The sequence below is a fragment of the Electrona antarctica genome, assembly GCF_951216825.1.
Source record: "Electrona antarctica genome assembly, chromosome: 9".
Lineage (NCBI taxonomy): Eukaryota > Metazoa > Chordata > Actinopteri > Myctophiformes > Myctophidae > Electrona > Electrona antarctica.
The window spans coordinates 32,547,917-32,572,921 of record NC_136790.1 but is presented as its reverse complement, the minus strand read 5'-3'; the positions used below and the strand labels follow the sequence as shown (position 1 = coordinate 32,572,921).

General features: G+C 42.9%; 2 protein-coding genes across 2 annotated transcripts in view; both read left to right on the top strand.

The window, feature by feature from the left end:
- gnai2b (guanine nucleotide binding protein (G protein), alpha inhibiting activity polypeptide 2b) overlaps positions 1–25,005 on the top strand; it is a gene marked incomplete at both ends in the record, with an annotated part of 75,235 nt that overhangs the window by 35,870 nt on the left and 14,360 nt on the right. Inside the window, 2 exons of the mRNA XM_079509189.1 lie at positions 19,472–19,514; positions 20,760–20,901. Of these exons, the coding sequence (XP_079365315.1) occupies positions 19,472–19,514; positions 20,760–20,901 (185 nt within the window). The remainder of the gene's footprint in view (positions 1–19,471; positions 19,515–20,759; positions 20,902–25,005) is intronic.
- On the top strand, positions 3,717–4,192 carry LOC306929227 (phospholipid hydroperoxide glutathione peroxidase-like; the record flags this gene model as incomplete). Its single annotated transcript, XM_079509667.1, has 1 exon — positions 3,717–4,192. Exon 1 carries the CDS (start codon positions 3,848–3,850, stop codon positions 4,190–4,192), a length of 345 nt encoding a protein of 114 aa, XP_079365793.1. The 5' UTR covers positions 3,717–3,847.

Sequence of the window (25,005 nt, the reverse complement as noted above, 5' to 3'; positions counted from 1 at the left end):
AAAAGCTGGACATAGGAAGGGCTAGTGCCCCTTCAAAATATAATAATAATAATTAATGAATTAATGGAGCTAAGAGGTGTCTGGCCAACAGCGATAAATGACATACCTGCCAAGCCTGTACTGTACATCTCATCATGCATCACATCAGCCCACATGGTCCACCTCGCCACCCCACAGCTTCCATGGTCACCCCATCAGCCCACATGGTCCACCTCGCCACCCCACAGCTTCCATGGTCACCCCATCAGCCCACATGGTCCACCTCGCCACCCCACAGCTTCCACTGAACTAAAGGGTTAATTTTGTACACACCATTCCACTTCTCCGCCTCCCCGATCTGATGAATGCCATAGTCAGCGGTTTGATACTAGAGACTGAAAGTGGCCCACTCGATTAAATTGGAAGAGAGATACTGGAATTATCTGAAAGACAATATGATCAAAGCTGTTGAAGTGGTTCAGTTCAGCAGTTTTTATTAGTAGTGGTTGAAAGCTTCTGTCGCTTCAGGACTGACTTCCTTTATTCTTGATGCAACTTTTTTATGTTTTTTAAATTGCCTGTATTTATAGGTCATTCACGGATGCACTTTTTTTTGTAGGTTTGACCTATCTATAATTCTATATTCTTCATTTTGTACCCTACATTCTCTTTTGTTGTTTAACAGTTGATGGTTGGTGGTGCGGCTGAGCAAGCAAGCCCGTCGATTGTTGTCTCGACGGTGCATGACGTATTTTAGTAGCAACACTGATTTCAGACCCGGAAGTGTAGTTTTAAGACTTTTAAGTCAGAATTAATTACATTTTCTCCAGAAACAAGCTGTATCAATTATGAATGAATATCATAAGCGATGCAGAGCCACCCCCCTGACAGAAGATCCTGGATGATTTGTTTATTTTTCGTACACAGCTCTTATATGAGGCGATCTAAGATTTCCCTGTTGGGATTTCAACTCAACAAATAATATTGTTATGTGCTTAGGTCTGACATTGTGCATGAGTTAATGGGACCCGAAAATATGTTGTTGCATCTCAAGGAGACATCCTTTCAGTCAATTCTGAATAGTCCGGATTTTCACATCATCCTACACAGTACACTGGTTTGACAAGCGACGGCTGAATTTCCCTCGAGATCAGTAAAGGTTCATCAATCTGTTTGTTGTGTTTTAAAGCCGTTCATGTCAAGAATAGAAACTAGAAAGTACTTTACCTCTGCATTCCGATATCCCCCCTCTGTTGTTTTTCACAAATTGCATCATTATAACAAATGTAGAAAACGTGTGAAAAAGACTATTTATTTACACCGTCCTTATAGAGCATGTTTTTTCACTTGTTGTGGATCTATTGGGACGCTGCTTGTCAGTCCAATTAAAGCACAGAGTAGGCCTATGTATATCTCGCAATTTATTTTCACATCTTTCATATGTTCTGTGGAAGGAGATTTAATTAATTAAAAAAAACAATCCAATCTCCCTCTGCACACTCCCAGGTACAGAGGCGACCTTAGCTTTGTTGCACACGTTTCAATTGGCCTCCCAACTGACGGGCAAGAAATTAATTATTCAGCCTCAGTGTAGCCTGATTATCAGACTGAAGCTTCCTGAGGCTGTGGTGTGGACCCAGGCTAGGTTTGAGTGGCTCCCACATTTGAAAACCTTCACCTTCGCTTTGATCCCCACTGTTTGTTTTTAGTCTCGCCAGTCGCTACGAGTTGGAATAAAATATGGATATACAAAAAAACTATTCCAAGACGTACTTGAAGAAACGTGTCGTATTCATATACGCCGCATCAAGGCTTTTATTGGGTAGGCCCTAAAATTAAGTCAAATAATTGTATAAAGAATTAAAAAATGTAAACTACAATAAAGTAAGTAAAGATACCTAAAACATTTAGTTACTGTACTTTAATAAATATACTTAGTTACTTTCCAGCCCTAACACAATACTGTAGCAGCAGTTGTTTGATCCAATGATTTATTTAATGACTGTGGCTCAGAGCGAGGCAGGCTGCTGTGCACGGATACATCCTGCTAATATGTTCATTTCACAACATGGCGAGTGCCATTCAACCAGAATGTGATCGTAATAATCCTCTATTACCTCCCGCTCAGGCCACCGAGTGGCTTAGAAAGCCCTAATTGGTGCTGGTGGAGCGTATTGTTAATTCATTACTGTACTAATATAGATGTGTGTGGAGAGCCGTTTTCACAGTCTGGAAGACCCAATCTACCTCCCATTAAATTCTGACCAGAGAGAGAGATGGAGAGAGAGACGGAGAGAGACGATGGTATGCATCACAGTGGTTCTTGAACTTTTTGGTTCCATTTGTACATTCTTGGAGTTTCGGAATTGTAAGGGTCCAATTTGGTTCCTAACTATCAATAATGTTAGGCTATATAATTAATTTAGCTGGGGACCCCCTGGAACACCCTCAAGGACAGCTGAGGGTCCCCGGGCCCCACTTTGAGAACCATTGATATAACATACAATTTTGTGTAATCATTGACAGTAGCTAATAATAATTGCAATAATTCATGTGGTGTGAGTGAAAACTGATATTTTAGGTTGATGCTGAAGGAAAAAGCTTCCTAGAGCCAAACCGTACATAGCAGACTGCCACCTTATTCATACTTTGTTGTGCACCAGTGGCGCACACTGAAAGTGGTCTATCTGCAAACATAAGTGAGGCTTATTATTATGATTATTTGCCCATTTGGGACAATGCACAACCACAGGGCTTTTCCCCCCAGACTTTATTACGTCCATTATATAACACGTAGCTCTAAAACACATCAAATTGCAAATGCTGCGGCAAAGCTCTGTTATAAATTGATATCTTTGAAATATTTTCCTAGTGTGAAAATCCTAGTGTGAAAATCATGCGCAGCCACTTACAGTGCATATTAAACTATGCAATGGACCTGAGCTATTGTACTGTATTGTATTGTGTTTGTGTAAGGGGTCGGAGGGTCAGAATTTAGAAAGGTACTGTAGGAACTATAGAGGCCATTCAGTGATTTTAAATCACACCTGTGTGAAGTGAGGGGCGCTAATCTATTAAAGTCTAACTCATGTTGATTAGGTGATGTAATGGTGATGTAAAACAAATGGTGCAAACACAAACATTAAACGCCATTAACAATAAAGAGACAATAATTATGACGTAATGAGGCACATTACGGGGGGGCACAAACACAGTGGTACGATTTCAGTTCACAACGAATAAAATGATTCACTCATGACTTGTTTCAGCATCTTGTTTCAACAGTAAAGTAAACAAGTCTACCTAGCAGGTTAAAATAAAAGCCACCAGATTAGCATTTGAATGCCTGAACTGCGAACGTAAAAGTGGACAGGCAACGCAAACCCCCCCCCCCCCCCGGACAGTTAAAAAGGTGACAGGCAACACCCACACCCCCGGACAGTCAGGACACCAAAGTTTGACCAAATGGGGGAGGTTAGCTCAGGGGGCGTAATTTGTGCTTACAAATTCTTCAAGGGGGCCAAGACCAGCAGCCCCCACATACATGACGTCACTGCACACATCAGATGGAGTGTGGTGTCCCTTTTATGGGACACAAATGTCATCAGTATGAGGTCATAGTGCTGACATTGACTGACCTCTGAGTACTAAGTACTATTGACGAGGTCAACGCTTGCTTTAGGTGCTGGGAATGATGGGGAACAGTGCAACGAGTGAGCAAGCAGGAGAGTCCGTCTATGGGTTCTCTGCTAAGGACATAGACGGCAACGAAGTGTCCTTAGAGAAGTACAAAGGCTTGGTTTGTATCATCACTAATGTCGCCTCTAAATGAGGAAAGACCAAAGTAAACTACACTCAGCTAGCGGGAATGCACGCCTCGTACGCTGAGGAAGGTTTACGCATCCTGGCTTTCCCCTGCAACCAGTTTGGAGGACAGGAGCCAGGCACCGACGCAGAGATCAAAGACTTTGCCAGAGGTTACAACGCAGAGTTCGACCTCTTCAGTAAGACTGAGGTGAACGGAGACAACGCTCACCCTCTCTGGAATTGGATGAAGGCACAGCCCAAGGGAAAGGGATCTTGGTTGTTGGGAAACAACATCAAATGGAACTTCACCAAGTTTCTCATCGACAGAGAGGGGCAGGTGGTCAAGAGATATGGGCCATTAGACGACCCTGTTGTGGTTGAGAAGGATATGCTAACATTCTTGTAAAGCAGTGATTCTCAATGCTTTGAATTTCAAGGACCCCAGTTTGATATCAAGGACCCCCCAGTTTGATATGCATTATAGCCAATAAACCCCATTTGTATACAAATTATTATAATTTTTGTAATCTCTGGGACCCCAATGTCCCCAAATTCATCAGTGTTAATTTAACTGACTAACTACAGACCAATGGGGACTGGGGACCCCCCTGGAACCCCCTTAAGGACCCCACTTTGGGAACCATGGCTTCCTCTGACTGTGTGTGTGTGTGTGTGTGTGTGTGTGTGTGTGTGTGTGTGTGTGTGTGTGTGTGTGTGTGTGTGTGTGTGTGTGTGTGTGTGTGTGTGTGTGAGTTTGTGAGTTTGTGAGCCTTGGCCTCTCCCGTGGGCTGCCGGGTATTGGTGGAGGGGATGTATCTGGACCAGTGACGGCCTGTCTTGTAAACCCATCCATGGGGAGGACAGGCCTGATGATGCCCGGCGTGCAACCAAACCCCCAGAGCCCCCCCCCCCAAATGTACCCCATATGACGTATCACACATAACAAATGGCTCATTTCTACTTTGTCGCTAAATGAAAAAATAAAAATCACCCCGTCTGAAGTGAGGGGCGCTCTTATCATCATACATCATCATGCTTCATCTCATACTGGCCAATCAGAATGCCTGTTGCCTGTGATTGGTTATAGTAAGGGCATTTTATCAGGTATTTGACCAATCTGGGAACTAAATCGTTACCAAGAAATGTCTTCACCAATGTGTTTCTAAAGGTGTCTAATAACATATACTAAAAGTTTGAAATTCAACTCCCATGGGAAATTGAGTTATTAGCATAATATGTGACCAAACCCTTAACATCCTATGTAAGGCAAAAAAGTCCAAATTTCATCAATCTTTAAGTAGCATGTGACATGAAACTAGGGGGTTTTTATGATTCTGAATCCATTCCAAGCATTAGTTTTTCACAAAAAACACTCCTTGGGCTAAATTAGGCCATATCCACTTGACCAAATGTGCTGACCTCATCACGTTTGTGAGGCCGTTTTCCTCCCAAGGAGTGTTTTGTGTGCAAAACTAATGCTTGGAATGGATTCAGAATCATGAAAACCCTATAGTTTCATATGTCACATGCTACTTAAAGAATGATGAAATTTGGACTTTTTTGCATTATATAGGATGTTAAAGGTATATTCAGTGATTTGACTTAATCTAAATATCACTTATTTTTTCTTTTTTTCTGGATAATCCTCCCTACTATAGAGTGTGCTGACCATATAAGGAGTTCCTCCCTAAAAAAACCCTAGTTTCAGTTTTGGTGGCGGGTGGCAAAGCCTTCATCCAATCAGGATGAGAGAGGCCTTCCTCCAATCATGATCGAGTGGGGGCGGGCCTTGGTGCACATGCTGTTGGCCTGTTGCACTTCCCCCCACTGTAGAGCGTGCATGTGCACATTTTGTTACCGGGGCGGACTGGGTGGTTTTCCAAATCACTCAAATCACTGAATGCTCCTTTAAGGGTATGGTCACATATTATGCTAATAACTCAATTTCCCACGGGAGTTGAATTTCAAACTTTTAGTACATGTTATTAGACACCTTTAGAAACACATTGGTGAAGAAATTTCTTGGTAACGATTTAGTTCCCAGATTTTCATAGATTTCTCTTACTATTAGCTGATTTGCTCGTTTACATATGACGTAAATGTTCCCTTCAATGTCACTGGCGTTTAATGTTTCGATTAATTTACATCATATTTAGCGGACATTTGACCTAATTTCTCCGTGCATTGTCAATGGGACAAAAGCTGTATATAAGGAGGGGATACAAATCTTGATTAGGTTGGTCAGAGTGGCTTATTGTCGGGAACGAGGGTGTCTATCCCCTTTACAATTCAGTGGTTGAGAAGCACTGCTTCAGCACATGAACACCACCATGTGATTTGTGTAGCTGAGTGCACACATAGTAACTTACTATTGAAGGCTAAAGATTGGATTTCCTTCCCCCCTCCTCTCTGCGTGGCTGGTACAGTAGCTGCTGTGTGGCTGGTACAGTAGCTGCTGCGTGGCTGGTACAGTAGCTGCTGGTGCCTGCTTGATATTGGATAACGTTGGCGTCAGGCTGCTCAGGCACAAACCTTGCATCTCCATAATTCACCTTTTTATGTATCCATATCCATGAATTCAAGTATCCATGGGGTGAGTAATCAATGGACATTACTCATTTTGGCTGTGAAATATCCTTAAGTGTGTGGGTTTTATAAAAGATCACACCCGTGTGAACTGAGTGGTGTAAGGTCTTATATAGCCTGATCAGCTCTGATCTGACGTCATGTCTGACGTTATGAAATCACACCCGGGTGAACTGGGTGACCGTAGCAACCATGCTCATTTTTTGGTACGAACAGACAGACAGACAGACACGTAAACTAACAAAGCCAGTCGTAGGAGTGGTTTACACCACTCAAAATATTTAGTAAATGAAAAGTATTAGCAAGAGCTTGTGACTAAATAACTGGATTAACTGGTACGCAGGTGCCAGGTATTCCCATTCCAACTGGATTCATTGGTACGCAGGTGCCAGGTATTCCCATTCCAACTGGATTAACTGGTACGCAGGTGCCAGGTATTCCCATTCCAACTGGATTCATTGGTACGCAGGTGCCAGGTATTCCCATTCCAACTGGATTCATTGGTACGCAGGTGCCAGGTATTCCCATTCCAACTGGATTAACTGGTACGCAGGTGCCAGGTATTCCCATTCCAACTGGATTCATTGGTACGCAGGTGCCAGGTATTCCCATTCCAACTGGATTAACTGGTACGCAGGTGCCAGGTATTCCCATTCCAACTGGATTAATTGGTACGCAGGTGCCAGGTATTCCCATTCCAACTGGATTAATTGGTACGCAGGTGCCAGGTATTCCCATTCCCTTTTCATGAAATGTTTTTGGACATGCAAGGTTTCCACTTGGCATCAACAATAAGAAACCTAGTACATTCATATGTACAGTGATATCCTGTGGAGGAACGAAATTGCATAAAACGAAGAAAAGAAAGATGGGAGGAACAAAAGAGTACTCAGTGTTTTAGATGAAATAAATGAGAGTCTCAGCACTGCTATGCCTCAGCAAGCAGCTCATCTCTGGGCAATCTCTATGCGGTGGCAATGGATCAGGAGGTATACGGGCTGTCTGGGAATTGGACGTTTCCTGGTTCGATCCCCTGCTGCTCCTATAGCAGGGGATCCAAATAGGGCCAATGACCCCCATTTGATATGATTTGTATCTCTGCATGACTCTCTGCGTGTTAATTTATCTCAAGAGTGCAGAAATGGAACCAAATGGACCTGGTTCCATTTGGTACCATTTGTACACCAATTGATTTCTATCAATAATTTAGCCTGGAGCCTCCTCAACAGTCCTAACTGCTCCTGATGAGCAGGATGGTGTCTTTGAACGGTTCAGTGTGTGATGACTGGGTGGAGATGACGCACGTTGTAAAGTACTTTGGATCAAGTGACTCTGAATCTATTTCATTCATTTTTTCATTCAAGTTTCATACGCATTAGGCCCTGTACCAGATGTTCATACTTATGTCCAAACATAAACAGGTGGTCTGGAGGAAGATTTCACTAAACAAAACCATAACATTTACAACTGTTCACTAGTCTATGAATGTCAACTTGTTTGACTATTTGGTTTCAGTCAGACTGGTGGCAGTGTTGCATTGGACACTGAGCTGGTAAAACAGTGGCAGAAAGTAACTACAGTAATAGATTTGCTCAAGTACTGTACTTAAGTACAATTTAAAGGTACTTTTGTATTTCAGTTTTTCGACAAACCTATGGCAGCATCAGGTTATGTGATGTAGACATTTGGAAAGAAGCTGTGTGTGGCTGCAGAGGAAGGAATTATTTATTTGATTGGTTGGTTGATTGATTGATTGATTGATTGTTTGATTGATTGATTGATTGATTGATCTAATAATGTATTAGCAGGTTTGTTAACCGTACAGGTAGTACAGTCAAAGGTTATGCTGAAAGAATAACCCCAGAGGGCTTTTTCCATCGTGGTTCATATAATAATGACCACTTCAACTGTGAATACAATGTGACAATATTGACCACAAATAGCAATGCTACAGAAAAAGAAAAAAACAATTTCACTGTGTATCTGCAAGCAGGTGATATCTTCTAACTAACACGTACAACATCTACTGTGGTGCAGTACTCACTGTTTTAATTAGGCACAGTCACAGCTTCCTTACAGAGGCCAAATCTATAACCACTGTGGAATACTGGAATAAATCAAACCCAGAAAGAACCATAAACAGCAGCACGTAACAGAGATAATTCTACACAATCATACATCTATTGGCCTATTCCTGCCTTTGGATGTCTTTCTTCAGTTGTGTCTGAACTGTGAACTCCATAACCGTTAATGTGTCTATATAAGCATGAATATACAAATTAAATCTAGCTGAAAGCTTGTGACAATAGACAGGTTTTTAGTTTGCTAATGAAGCCGGTAAACATCCAATCTGCTCAGAGATTCACCTTCAGTGCACATCAGAGACAGGTGACTCAGACTGTTTTGGCCGATTTTTTGCTAAGTCCCATTTTTGAAAATGATGCTCTCTGTTGGCATTGGTTACAGTCACAGCCATAAATAGAGTGTTGCTATATCAACATTTGGAAACACTGACTGTAGTCCTTCCTCTTACAAGATGCAGCATTGTCCTTGTGAGGGTGTACTTGTTTTCTTTCATAAATTCTCTGAATTGTCTGGATTGCCTGGAGAGCTTAAAAGAGCTTATTTTAGCACAAAGTCAAAACTGGAAGACAATATAACCAAGCACCGTGTCAGTTCTCTATCGATCTCTAGATAGCCTGGAAGCGGCATAGCTCTAAACATGACGCTATGTGAACCGAGGTGATATAGGTATGAAGGTGCCTTTGTCTAAGCAGATCATTCCTTGCGTGCCTCTAAACGTTATCTCTTACTCAAGTAGATAACAAGAATATGGAGTTGTGCTTGTTAATTTTTTCTGGCTGACCGAGGACTCTGTTCTCATCTGCCTCCTATCTTTTCACTATTACTGATTACGCACCGAATGGAGGTCTAGGGGCCAATTGGGATGTCACTGGTTCGCCACTCACAACATGCAGTAAAACAGAAAAATTAATAACATTTAGATTCTCGTGACTTACGCCTCTTGAAAACGAATCAGGCTTGCAGACAGAAAGCTTAATTGGGCCCAGCTGCACTGCCAATTTATGAAAAATTGTGTTTGAGACATTTGGAATAGTATTCTTCCTCGGGTGTTAGACCTGAGAACGATTCTACAAATGCCTTCTAAATCCTGACAGTTTTCTGTTTCTATGTCAGTGGTTCTCAAACATTTTCATGTCAAGGACCTCAAAAATCATCTGTAATTGGCTGCCGAGCCCCATCTGCACATATGTTGTTCTAGGGACCCCCCCAGAAGCAAAGAATATATATTCATGATTTCATGATTTGTCAAAAATAGCAGATCTACAAGCTTGTAGCGCGGCACTCGGTGCTGCGCTATGAGCTTGTAGATCTGCTATTTTTCAATAGCTAAAGTTTAAAGTAATGATTAAAACACCAAAAGGGGTTCCCGCCCAAAATGTGTTAATGGGGTTTGGTGCAAAGATTGTCAGTGCATTGCCAGGTTCTAACCACTCCACAAATAAATGTATAATTAAAAAGATGCATATCAAACTGGGGCTACTTGAAATTCAAAAGGTTGATAATCTCCCCTAGTAAAAATAGTATTATTATCAAACTATTTTCTGATAAGATAGGGGTGGGCAGGTTCATTAATCTGCCTGGCGAAGCTTCCTGGGTCGTATATCTCGCTCGTACTCCAAGCCTCCCTGAAGGGGCGTCGATGCCTGATTTATTCCTCGTCGTACGACAACGATCTACAAGCCCAGTTAGCCCACAACGTGTCGCGGACGCGACACGTTGTGGGCTTGTAGATCGGCTATGTTCGGCGTGTGGCAGCGTTGTACGCCGAAGCATAAGGCACGGTTCCACTGTATGAGGAGTCTGTTCTCCAGCGTCTCCAGCCTATCAATTACAGCTGCACTCAGCACTTTCCCACTAAAACGAGGTGAAGGGACCTATTTTGTACCACAGGGTGGAAGTGCACGCTTCGGATGCCAAGGGAGATACACTCACTGTAATTTAATTTATTTCACCATAATTGGCATCGACAGCAAACTATGCAGCCGGCTGCCAAATATGCAACTCATGCACGCACACGCGCACACACACACATACACACACACGCGCGCGCACACACACACACACACACACACACACACACACACACACACACACACACACACACACACACACAAAAGGAGAGAGACAGAATTCCATCAGCAATGAAATTATAGTTGTGTTTTTGTGAAGTAATTACATTATCTGTTCTGCAAATATATTGTGCCAATTTGCATATTGACCGATATTCATTAGTTCTTTCTCCAGACTGTTCAATACTGTACCAATGATGTTTATGAGAGAAAGGAGGAAGTGGCTCAGGAGGTAGAGCGGCCGTCTTGCAGTCGGAAGGTTTCTGGTTCGATCCCCGCGGCTCCTCTGGCTCCATGTAGAAGTGTCCTTGACACTAAACCCGTAATGCTCCCGATGAGCAGGTTGTTGCCTCTACTGTTGGTGTGTGAATGTGAAATACATTTGGAGCTTAGGAAAAATGTGCTATATAAATGCAGGCCCTTTACCATTTAGAGGTACTTTTCAGGGCAATTCTATTTTTAATTTGCAGTTTTTTATTTTGCTTTTTTCCCACTCAATGTCCTTACGTAACTTATTTGCACAGAATTTCTATTTTTGCCATGGACAAAATGAGTAGACAACCACATTAAAAGCTAGCCCTAGATGACCATTACAGGTCTACCCAAATGGACCCGTAGTCCATGTGGTTCCATCTGTACACTCTTCAGAGTGATGACTTGAAAATAAAATGTTTGAGAAAAACTGTCCTAGTGGACTCCTAATTTGCCATAGTGTCATGCTATATCAGTGTCATACATATTCTGAAGAAAACCTGGAGACTAACATGCAGTAATTGGGTCTTATCATGGTCAAAATAAGAACATTATAATGGTGTGTAAAAACAACATCTAGAATTAGCCACGGATGAGGTCAAGTCTTAATTGCCACGGCCATATTGACGACCCCGACTGAATGGGTCCACACCATCGTTTAGATCACTTTCAACGTGATTTTCTCAACAATAGAAATTGACAGCTATTCAAAATCCATCATGCTGCAATCAGTCTCATTCACCTTCTGTTATGGATGGAGAAAAGGAGACGATCATTATGAATAGCTAACATGGGTGGGCACTTTGGGAACGTGCCCAGAGGCCCTTGGGCATCAGGGAGCCCTCAAAAAAAAGAAAAACACTCCACGGAAATGTCCCCATTACCTCATTTTGTCATCCTTCAGTGTCGACGATAACTTAATTATCGAGTTCTAGTTATCGTGCTTGGTGTGAATTTAGGACAGTCTTTTGGTGGGAGGGTGTGTGTGTGTGTCTCTCTCTCTCTCTCTCTCTCTCTCTCTCTCTCTCTCTCTCTCTCTCTCTCTCTTAGGACTCTGGGTTATCTATTTGGCTGTGCCCATTAATTCCTGCAGAGTTGTCCTTCTGTTTGTCCTCAGTGCTAAAAAAACAACCCAAACCCCTGAGGGGACGAGCCCCTGTGATCCCTGCTTGTAACACCTGTCTTTGTGAATCCACAAAATGTCATTGTCTCCACCAGGCCGAAGGCACTCCGTCTGTCCGTACTTCCGTGCGTGCGTGTGTGCGTGCGTGCGTGCGTGCGTACGTGCGTGTGTGTGTGTGCGTTCGTGCGTGCGTGCGTGTTCGTCCGTCCATTACTAATCTCTGGCACTGTTGGTCTGGTCGCTATGAAACTGCACACACTCCCTGGATGGCAATTTTGAACCTCTGCCCCAAATCTTCCAGAACAGACTGTTATAGCACCACCATAAGGCAGATTTTTGCTAAACACATGTTTTATTACTCATACAGACTTTATCCATACATCATGCATTTTTTCCCCTATGTGTCAGATTCTTTGTTATACAACCAGAACACACATTATTGCAACAAAGAAATATATGTATTTGTTCAATCATCAAACGCTCCTATCCTGGTGGAGACCTGTCCCGAGGGGCACATTTTGAGCGATGCCAGCCGCTCCCAACAGTGGCTGTGTGTGTGTGTGTGTGTGTGTGTGTGTGTGTGTGTGTGTGTGTGTGTGTGTGTGTGTGTGTGTGTGTGTGTGTGTGTGTGTGTGTGTGTGTGTGTGTGTGTGTGTGGGTGTGTGTGTGTGTGTTCCTGGCACACACATGCCAGGAAGGAGGGGTCATTACAACCCTCGTGCTTAAGTAAACAACTGTGCTTGACTCCAAAGGCACCAAAGTTATAGTTGCACAGCTCGGTTCGCGTCGGTGCGATTTTTCTAGTTCTCACACTGTATTTGCCAGGGACCCCCATAACATTAGTGTTGTGGAAATATTTATTAACAATTGTCAAATTTCTTCAAGTATTATTTGAAAATAGCAAATGCGTTGCGTGCTTGTAGATCAGCTAACTTTGAAAGGTTGACACGCTCCACACGTACCAAACTCTTCTCCCTTCTGGCTCCAAAACTATGGAATGCACTTCCCATTGCAGTCAGAACTGCAGCCTCACTCCCAATCTTCCGCCGTAGTCTGAAAACCCACCTCTTCAGACTCCACCATGGCCCGTAGCACTTGCCCTAGCCTAGCCCCTTAGATAGCACATTATGTAGACTTAGATAGTATTTTAAACAGACTTATAGCTTGTTATGTAGACAGCTCTAGAATTGCACTTTATGTAGTCATAGCACTTTTATAGTACACATGTATAATATATTATATAGTATAGTATTGATGCTACACGGTGTGAGAGTGCTCTGTTTATCCTGAGGTCCGGGGGCAAATACACACACAGAGATTACCCACTACCCAAAGCTTTGATCTTCTAAATCATTCCACCGTACAATGAAAGGCAGAACTCAGTGTTACCGATTAGCCCTAGCCCGGCATATATTTATTGATTACATGGGGGCATTCCCCTGAAATGAATAAGAACAGCACTTGAATATGAATAACATATATACGACCTGTTATTTCGCGAATCATATTCGCTCCATATCAGCTCGTCGGTCGGGGCCCCTGGAAGCAGGACAGAAGGCTTGTTCTGTCATGGAGAATTCTGACGTGTCTCTACTTTCTCAGACCCTATATAGAAATCTTTCTGTCGCTCTGTGACCTTGCTTGAGCACATGCAGCTAGGGTGCACACTCTGTTAATTAATGGTACTGCTTAAAGGTCTACATTATCCCACCAGTATGTATAGTTTACATAGATACTCCACTGTTACGTTCTTAGTTTACGCATGATTCATGATAACTACTTTTTATACATGTGATGTATGCCATGCTTTTTGTTATTGCTTAATGTAAGTCGCTCTGGATTAAGAGCGTCTGCTAAATGCCTAAATTGTAAATTGTAAATTGTAAATAAGTGACATGGCCATTCATAATGAGTAGTTTAACTATAGTACGTTTTGATCCAATACATGTGTATTTTCACTCAAGTAAAACTTTGAATACAGCCCTTTATCTTGTAGCAGAGTATTTCTACATTGTATTGTAACCTGCCCTCTCCTCTAATCAGCATGTGTGCTATCTGTTGAAATGAGATGCACAGGTGGCATGCTGCGTTCATGTTATCAAACACGTGGTAGTTGCTGGTGTAGCATGAGTCTGGCTGCGTGCTGCGCAGGTGTCTGTAAACAGCTTGTAATGGAGATGGATTCATGTACTAATTCACCCCCTGCCAGGCTTCTTGGATGTCACCTTTATTTGACTAGTAGGATAAGTCACCGTGAGATTGGAAACTTCTTTTTCAAATGAGATCTAGCCAAGACGGGAATGATTTAGGGCCGATTCATACTCCTATTTTAGAGCCGAATAAAAGTCGGTTCGGCTCTGTAGAGCCTACAATGTGACGTCATTTGAGGTTCGGGGGGGCGGGTACCGTCCTAAAGTCGGCTCTTCGGTGCTACTGACGAGCCAAAATCATTTTGGCACTACAGCGCCGAAACAGCTGTAAAATAGGAGTATGAATCGGCCCTTACTGTTCTGTGCCTATCATATGCAACGGTGCTGAACCAGCAGCTGGCTTCATGCGGACTAGGCATGTAACGGTATGAGATTTTACAGTACGGTACGGTGAAAGCGAATACAATAATAAATAAATAACATACCGTGAGCTCGAAAATCTCACGGTATCAATACTGTGGCTGTTTATGCCGCGGTAATACTGTGATATTATGTATACCTAGCGCGGACTAAACATCCCAAAACACTGGCATTGTCCTTTATACTCTTAACAGTAAACAGAAGTGAAGCTTGACTTAAAAGATTCAATTGAGAATGAACTCGAATATTTGTTCTTACAAATTGCCAATTACTTTCCCTACGTTGTTCAGCCATACTGGGCTGCATGCAACGAGGTATCAATCAAAGTGAATGCTTCACAAGGAACAGCTTCTATTTCATCATGACATGATGGACACAACAGCACACTGATCCTCAGAGAGAGCAGGCCTGTAACCCAGGCCAAGGATGGTCTGGTCACATCTATATCAGTGCAGGGTACCACTGATATAGACACCGTGAAAACGTTACAACATTCAACAACCTCTGTACTCTCGCCAAGTACAGCAGTGATTCTCAAAACCTTTTTCATTTCAAGGACTCCCAGTCCTTGATATGCAGTAGACCACAGAGCATCAGATACCATCTTTTAAAATAATATGTGGATTGACTGTAAAATCATCAGTGCTTATAAATGTCTTCTAAATAATAACAATTTTCTGAAAAAAATCTATGTTGCTATATAGTTGCTGTCGGGCAGAAACCTCTCTATCTCCATATTTTAACTTTTTGAGTTATTTTCGTAAATTAGTGCCTTACTCTTGATCATAGTACAGCGTCACACAAAAGCATCAAAAGTAGCAAATCCACAAGCTCATGTAGATCTACTACTTTTGCTACTTTTGAATTTGACAGTTTTGGACACATGAGGTTTCCAATCTGACAGAGGATATAGCTATAGCTAAAAATCTAAAATGACACAGATGCTTTCCTGGTTTTTTTATGGGTTGACTTTTTTAAGGATCTAGCTCAGTAAGTAATGAGAGCTTGTAGATTGAATACCCCCCCCCCCCCCCACACACACACACACACACACACACACACACACACACACACACACACACACACACACACACACACACACACACACACACACACACACACACACACACAGAATAAGGACACTAGGGTTTATGTCTTGTGCTCTGCCAAGTAAATTCAACCTCGACGGTGTGTAAATAAAGACAACCACTAGTGCATCCAGCTGTTAAACCTGCTCCTAAAAATCACATTCATGTCCTCATTAGAACCACTAATCATGTGTCCACTGTCCACACAATAGTGACTCGTCTGTCGCTCTGGCCTCTTGATAGTTAAGCTTTCCTTTCACTGTGAACAATATGGGAATTCATATTGCATTGTGTACCACATAAAGCAATTAAGGTCCTGCATACCTTGTCGTCCATCGTGGAAGCAAACCTAAATTAGAACATTAGGACAATTTTTGACAATTTACAATCACACTAGCATTAGTTTTGGTCATGTGCTTGTCTGATGTGGAGCTGAACTAATGTATTCACAATTACTATATGAACATAAATGTACACAATACATAAATAAATACCTACCAAAAATGAAATACTGTAACTACTAACATACTTACTCCTCGGGTTAGGGTGATAACCTGACTTGCAATGGGCCTGGTCTTCAAGATACGTGAGAAAACAGAGATACCCATTTTGTCAGACTACTTCAAAAGCATAAAAGACACTCGGGCAGAACACCAGAAGGAGCCCCACTGATCTCACTGACTGAACCCAGTTTCGACACAAAAATGGTGTCAAATTCGTTCTGCTGCTGCTATGCCGGCAGAATGTGGAATGCGCCCCAAACCAACAGAAAAAACAACTGCTCTAAAAGAGCACCTACAGGTGGCTGCAAATTGTAACTGGCCCCTGTAAAAAGTCTAAGCTTATCACCGGAAATGACCAAACCCCAACTGTTTAGTGTACATATCTTTCTTTCGTATTACTATGTTTTTTGCACATTACTGTATATTATTGTTTGCCTTTAATGTCTTGATGAACTGAATCCTGACCTTAATGGAAACTGGCCCTGATGTCTTATTTGGGTTGTCCTTTTAGCATTCTTTTGTATGAATCTGTGCCATGGTGCCTTTTTTTGCAAATTGTTAATAAAGTAATTCAATCAATAAAAAACAAACAAAAAAACAAATATGATATACAGATACATACTAGTTGGAGCTGGCCTGATTCCTGGTTGAGGAAGGGTCTAATCGTTTGAATGTTATAATGTGTAAAATGTACAGGAGTGAGTGACCGCTGCAATGTGTGCCTTGAAGGACAGTTGACTTGTCCATCCAGGTTCTTGGCAGTTGGAACCTAGTGTTTCCAAGTCTGCTTATTGTCTCCACCAGGCCGAAGGCATGGGGAGAGAGTATGTTTTGCACTCCGTCCGTGTGTGTGTGTGTGTGTGTGTGTGTGTGTGTGTGTGTGTGCGTCCGTCCTTCCTTCCGTCCGTCTGTTACCAGCTAATCTCTGCCACCGTTGGCCCGATCCATGCCAAACTTTGCACACACACTCCCTGGATGCCAACGACGAACCTCTGCCCCAGATATTCCTCAACGGCCTGTTATAGCGCCACCATGAGGCCGATTTAGGCAAAACACATTTCTGTACATTACTCGTACACATTTTATCCATACATCACACAATTCGGTATACACTATCTAGTATATCATGTGATCAACACGGATCTGCACCATTTCCCATCTTCCATCCTGATTGGCTAAGATTGCCTTCCAAAGCTCACATGATTGGTCCGTTTCGAACAAAATGCCACAAATCACAAACACAGTGTGCAATTTCCGTGAAATTATACACGCACATTTCCACTAGGCCGAGGACGACATGCCACTCATTTCTTCCCCAAATCAGCCTCAAGGTGGCGCTATAACAGGCCAATTCCTGTTTTTAGCTATAACTGCATCGATCTGTATACAACTTATGTATGCGCACTCCCTAGAGGCCATGGAAAAACATTGTCCCTGCATCCCTCCACATCTACCGGTTATAGCGCCACCATGAGGCCGATTTCTGCAAAACACATTGCTTATTTTAGTCGCACAGATTTCATCCAAATGTCACGCAAATCGGTACACATGATCTCTGTAGTCATGTGATCAAGACGAGTCTGTTGGATTTCTCAGATTCTACACTGATTGGCTAACATTGCCTTCCAAAGTTTTCAGGAGTGGCCCGTTTTGTACGAAATGCTGCACATGTCCTGCTCATCCAGAATTCTATCCTCATGCTATGAGTGATCTGGCTCTGCATTTCCTCAACAAAATGAAGAAAACTGTTGCAAAAAAACTAAAAAACATGTTTATATTACTCCTAAACATTTTGCCAAACATCTCACACAGTCCTATCCTCCTGGTGGAGACCTGTGCCCAGAAGGGCACTTTTTCTAGTTCTAAGTGATTTTGGGCTTGTTTATCTGTAAAGGTTTTTTTTTCTAAAGTATAGTTGCTTATTTAGATTTGCTTTCTGTTGTTCAATTGTTCTCAAACATTTTCATGTCAAGGACCCCCAAATGTCTTTGTCCGCGGACCCCATCTGAAAATATGTGGTGCCAGTGGATCCCTGTACAAGATTTGTGTTGTTATGATGTTATTAAATATGTTAAATATTCCACATTTCTTTCTAGATTTATTTTGAAAATTGCAGATGTACAAGCTTCAACTGCATTGAGACAGACACGTAAGCATGTACTGTAGATCAGCTATTTTCAAATAAACCAGTGAGTGTGTATATATACAGTATAGTTTAAAGTGCTCATGTGGCCTCGTCGCTTCATTTGGGCTTATTTTCAGACCGTGTTGCTTGTTTCTCTCGCAAAATCTAGCAACACTGGTTGGAAATGAAGCCTTAGCTTGACTTAGCTCAGTGTTATCCGCATTCAAGTTGAGGTGGTGGGAAGACAACATGCAACGATGCACTCATTGGGGCGATAAATGTGACATTTGAAGGGGACAAGGCCCCTCCGTCCCCTCCGGGATTGCTGCCCCTGGCACCTCCACCATTGGCAGGTTTCCTGCACACATACAGCTTCAAGTACCTGACCCTGTAGGGCACAAATAGATAACGCCTGGGCATGGCACCAAAAGATCAGCCCCTCACCTCACCTCGCCTCGCCTTTCTGTGGAGAGAGCTGGCAGTCAGGTGAGTGTGTGTGAATATGATGAGAGCTGACAGGTTGGAGCGGAGCGCCTCTGATCCCTGGGCGGTGGATCAAGGGCCTTTTGAGCTAATGCCAGGTGACAGACAGGACCGGGTCACCATGGTGGTGCTATGAATGACTCACACAAGACAGTGAACTTTGTGACATACTGTGACATACAGTACCTGCCAACATTAGGCTTAAAATGAGGAGATTTTCTTGTGGTGTCGACCGACTGACTCACGCTTGAAACCCACCAGCATAAGTGCACAGGCGCTGATTGTTTGTTTCCCCCGGTTCATGTTAATGAATGCAGCCGTTCTCACTGGCAGCGCACGGACGGTTCCCTCCGCCCACGTGAAAAAAATAAATAATTCTGCTCTGGGTGGGAACGAAAAGTTATTCCACACGCATGCTCATTGAAATGCATTGACCAGCAGACGCACTACTGTGGCCAGGTTTGACGAGAACAGTCGTGCACAAGTTACAGTAAACTCTGAGAGACCCAAAAGGGTCTATTTGGAGAAACACGTTGAGAAGCAGTCTACTACAGAGGTTAGGGGGGCAGGTCATGCCAGCACACGTGTCATGTTGGTGAGTTAGATGAACGTTTGATTATTTTAGCAGAATGTTCACCTATTATCATGTCCAATAGGGACACTGCATGGGGAGAGGGAGTGGTTAATGGTTATGCTTATTTATTTACGGAAACCATGGCAAGAGTTGAGTTCTGTAATCTGTATAGGGGAAGAGTGGAATATTAAACGGCTCATTTATAAATGTATGTTTTATGTCAACAGGTGCTGGGGAGTCAGGGAAGAGCACCATCGTCAAGCAGATGAAGTGAGTCACACAAACATGCAGCCCATGCAATTAACAAATGAACAGCTGACCTGATCTGACCTCATCAAACCCTGTACATTCAAGACACTGCCACCGCTGCCACCCTTAGATCTCCATATATGGAGCTGACCTGTTCTGACATTCCATATGTTGATCTGACCTCATCAATCCCTGTACACTCGAAGACACGCTCCATATATGGCCAGTACATAATTCATTCCATATGTTGATCTGACCCCGGGCCCATATGCCAAAGCGCCAGCGCTCGCCCAGCAGTCTGCCGTCACTCTACCTTACGTTTCTCGCCCTCAGGGCGTCTTACTGGTTATCATTATCATTTTCTTTTTTTTTTAAACTACGAATTAATTTAGCGTAGTGTTTTGCCAATTATTTTGGGGCCAACTTGCAACTATTTATTAGTAAATATGTTTATGTGAACATTATTAAAAGAAGGAAATAAATCCCAGCCCGGAGTGTGGCCCTCCAAAGTGTGAGGTTCTGTGCGGTCGCAAGACCCCCGAACTGAAGGTTTCAGCCCGATCAGAGACCTATATTCTTCCTAAAAATGTGAAAGTATTCCCAAAAGAGAGATTAGACGTTTGCCCGGGGCCCAAACTAGTGAAAATAGCAGATCTTCAAGCGCACAACATATCACTTTGAACTTGTACATCGGCTATTTTCATTTATTTTTTTATTATTCATGGCATTTCTTAGATTTGTCTGTTTTAAAATGTATAAAATTCTTATGTTTTTTTTTTGTTTATTTATGTTCTCTTTTGAAATTAAATAAATAAATAAAAAGAAACTGGGATTTTTACTCGAGTAGTGACCGATAAAAATTGGTCTGTGACCCACAAATGGGTCCCAACCCACTGTTTGGGGGTGACTTTCGTGATTACCGTACACACCCACGCTGTAACAAAAAACGGGAACATCCATACTCATGATTAGTTTATATGCTTATTTCAATACATAGCAGCAGTCTGGCCTTCATCAGCGTTTATTTGTTTGGCTGCTGCTATGCATTAACTATGCTTTTATGGGCAACCCTGGTGGCTCACCTGGTAGAGTACCATTAAGGCTCAGTCCCTGGAAATAAAAAGGTCTGGGTTTCCGAGGCTAATGTGTAGCTGACCTGGGTTTCCCCCCACCCCACTTCCACTTGCTCCTGCTGTCGCTTCTCACCCTTAAGGCTTCTTACTACTGGTGTCATTTAGAGATGTTCTATGTTGTTGTTGTTGCCAGGATCATCCATGAAGCAGGCTACTCAGAAGATGAGCGTAAGCAGTACAGAGCTGTTGTGTTCAGTAACACTTTACAGTCCATCACGGCCATCGTTAAAGCTATGAACAGTCTACAGTTACAATACGATGACCCATCACGAGAGGTAAGAGACGCACGCACGCACGCACGCACGCACGCACGCACGCACGCACGCACGCACACACAGACGCACACACGCACACACACACACACACACAGAATTACTATTGTAACCTTCCATGGCAATGAATTTGCTCTTAAATAACTATTTCTGTAGACAACGCCCTGGTAACGTCTGTCCCAACAGCCAGGAACCATGGTGTTGTCCTGGACAGTCAGCTCTCGTTCAAAACTCACATCACAGCTGTCACTCGATCCTGTAGGTTCACACTCTATAACATACGACAAATTAGACCGTTCCTCACCCAGGAAGCAGCCCAGCTCCTAATCCAGACAACAGTCTTGTCAAAACTCGACTATTGTAACTCCCTCCTTACTGGCCTACCAGCATGTGCACTTAAGCCTCTCCAACTGATCCAAAATGCCCGCACAGAATACAAAACTCTGATGCTGGCATTCAAAGCAACCAGAGGTATGGCTCCCCCATATCTTGCAAGTATGATTGAACCCTACAAACCCTCCTGCGCACTCAGATCAGCCAACGCAGGGAAGCTGGAAGTACCCTCACTAAAAACGCCGGGACAACGCTCCACACGTCCCAAACTCTTCTCCCTTCTGACTCCAAAACTGTGGAATGCACTTCCCGTTGCAGTCAGAACTGCAGCATCACTCCCAATCTTCCGCCGTAGTCTGAAAACCCACCTTTTCAGACTCCATCATGGCACATAGCACTTACCCTACCCCCTTAGATAGCATTTCTGTAGACTTAGATAGCATTTGATACAGACTTATAGCATGTTATGTAGACAGCACTGTAGACAGCACTATAATTATATATATATATAATATTGTATGTAGTCATAGCACGTCATAGTACATATGTATAGCATAGTATAGTATATATGTATAGTCTATATGTATAGGTTCATTATATAGATATTCCACTGTTACGTTCTTAGCTTACGCATGTTCCCATGCTTTTTTGTTCTTGCTTAATGTAAGTCGCTCTGGATTAAGAGCTAAATGCCTAAATTGTAATTGTAATTGTAAATAATGATGTCCGACAACGCCACCGTGAGGATGTCATATAAAATAATATAAATGAGTTGTAATGTTTCAATAAAATGGGTTCCCCAAACACTGATACTATCAACCATTTGTTTATTTAGAGACAAAACAAAAGCGTTACTTTTCAAGGAAATCGTTGACTCACTTTCTCATCTGATCTGATCTTTCAAAGCATAATTGTCACTGCCGGGTGGACACCTCAAATCTTTAATATCAAGTAATTTTAATGTGTTGTTTTTTAATTGTGATATGGATCTTGCTGGGACTGAAACAAAGATGGAATTGAATTGAAATTGAATTGTTACTTTTCAGGAAATGGAAAAAATAACCTTTGTTCCAGTGCATACTTATGTAGTTATTATTTAGTCACAAGCTCTGGCTAATACTTTTCATTGATTATAAACCCCACAGACAGATGTAACCACCTTCACATTCAAATCATTCAAAATATTGAAAATCTCTGATTTAAAATGTGTCACATTGTGAGCTTGTAGATCACTTATTTTCACTACATTTGAGGGGCACAAGTCAAGTGGGGCATTAAAAAACAAAAACAAAAAAAACAACAACATAAAAGGTTGAAATATGGACATAAGGTTTTTGCCTGACAGCAAAGCAGTGCTGCAAAACACAACTGCCCTTCAGGGAGGAATAAAGTTGCAGATGAAGTTGCTCTTCAGTTGAGTCAGAGAAAGTGCAGGAGAGGAGAGGCAGTAAATGTAAATGAGTGAGAGGGCTAGGGCCCAATAATACCCAAATGTGCAAGATAAGGCCAAGCCACTGTGAGCTCTTAGTGGGAATGGATTGATTTGAAGCTTGAATTTTAAATGGATTAATATATTTGATTTAGCTTTTTGCAGTGCTGGCAACACTGTAAAGCCAAGGCTCAGACCCTTTCTGAGCCCCAACCTGCTAGTGCAAACTCTGTTTTTCGTGACTTCTTTCGGTTCTGTTATTGTTTTTTGAGCGGTGCCTCTGCTCCATTATGGAGCTATGTCCGTCCGTCCGTATGTCTGTCTCTGTGTCTGTATGTCCAATCACGAAAAGCTGCAACACGTTAACTCTGTCATTTCTCGACCGTTTCGGACGTGGGATGGCTCGCCGGAACCGGGCCGGCTCGCCGGAACCGAACCGGACCACCAGTTTGATATGCATTAGGCCACGGACCCGCATAATTCTAAGAGGGTACAAATAGAACCAATGTTTCCTTTTGGGTTCCTATTCCTAACTATCAATCATTTAGCTGGGGACCCCCTGGAACCCCCTCAATGACCCCTGGGGGTCCCCTGACCCCAACTTTGAGAACCAGTGTTGTAATGCATGGTCTTGTTCCTTGTCTGGATAGTCAAGCCTTATGTTAAAGGTAGCGGATATTTTTGGTTAATGTAAGTTGTAAATAGCTCTATATTTGGATAGTAATCATAGCTATACCCGTCTCTCGGTGACAGCCGGAATGTAGACGGCACCCCGGGAGCAGTATGGGTTAGCGCCCCAGCCTGCATCCTCCGTGAGGAGGAAGCCCAAAAACCTTTGATGAGGCCTTTAGGAGGGCCATTCGTGGAGCCTGCAGTGGAGCCTGCAGTGCTACCGTTGCCCAGGTGGAGCCTGCAGAACCATTGCCATTGTCTGGTGCTGGGAGTCTGGTGCAACGCACAGGTCCTTGCTGTACTCCTGGTGAGAGCAGGAGTGGACCTGGTGAGACGTAGGAGGGGCCCGGACAGGAGGCAACCCACAGAGCCTAGTCCCTCCACATGCCAGAATTGTACCTCTCAGTCCCGGCATAGTAGTTCCAGAGTGGTTCCAACGGATTGTGTGGCCCTGGTCTTTCCCTAGTGGGTCAGATCGAGGGTAGCTACTGGGACGTAAGTCGGGACTTGATCACCCCGGCTGGGTCACCCGAGTGAGGGGTATGATGTTCGCGAGACCCGAAACCCTGATGACCTTGGGATACATAACTGAGGATACATCCCAGTTGCATCCATGCAATGTATTTTCGTTCTTTGTTCAGATTTTCAGCTTGGGATACCAATTTTATCGAATCAGGAGAGAGAACTTATACATGGATAAGCAGGTGAAATTGGAAGTTACCGGTATGACACAAAGAAATTGCATAAAATATAATATAGGTTCATATATTTCATTTCCATGTGGGGTGTGCGACTGTGCGTCAGTTAGGTCCGGAGGTAACAGGGGATGTACGGCCCAAAAAGTTTGGGGACCGCTGATCTAAAGCAATGGTTGTTTACTATGAAAACCTGTTTGTTCATTTGTTTCGTCACCCATGCCTCCATATAAGGTCACGCCTCGTGACATCATGGTCTCGCCTCGTGACATCACGTGACATCATGGAGACCCTTAGATCTCCATATATGGTTGTCAGTCCAACCACTGTGGTTGCCGAGACGCGACTCAGACTTGCATCTCCATATGTGAAGATCACGTCGCTGACCTCATCAAACCCTGGATCATCACCTACCTCTGCATATATGGAGCCGGCCAACAAATCTACATCTAACCTCACTGACAGATTCATAGTTTAACTTGTGTTTCTCAACTGTGCCGTATTAATTAACTCATTCTAGGCCAAATACGTTTTTGACTTCTTTTAACAAATAGCCATCCAGGCCAAAGACGTCTTTAAAAAAAATAATCTTACAACTCTCTTTCTAAAAAAATAGAACAAATCTATGTTAGCCTGTGCTGAACTATTACTACTGCCATTTAGCTACCGGTATGTATGAGTTAAGAAGCTCTGTTGTTTCAGGCATGAAAACGTCAATTAAAAAACATCCATATACAGTATGGGCATAACAACGATTGTATTAGGGCATCGGCTGGGAATGCCCATATATGGAGATCCCTGATGTCATCAATATTAAGTCCATATATGGGAATGTCAATATATGGCCATATCGTGAGAGTCATATGTTAACCAGTGTGGTTGCCGCGGCGCGAGTCACACTTGCAAATGAACCAAGTTGGTACAACACATGGATCTCCATATGTAGAGCATCACCTGGATCTCCCTTATATGAAGATC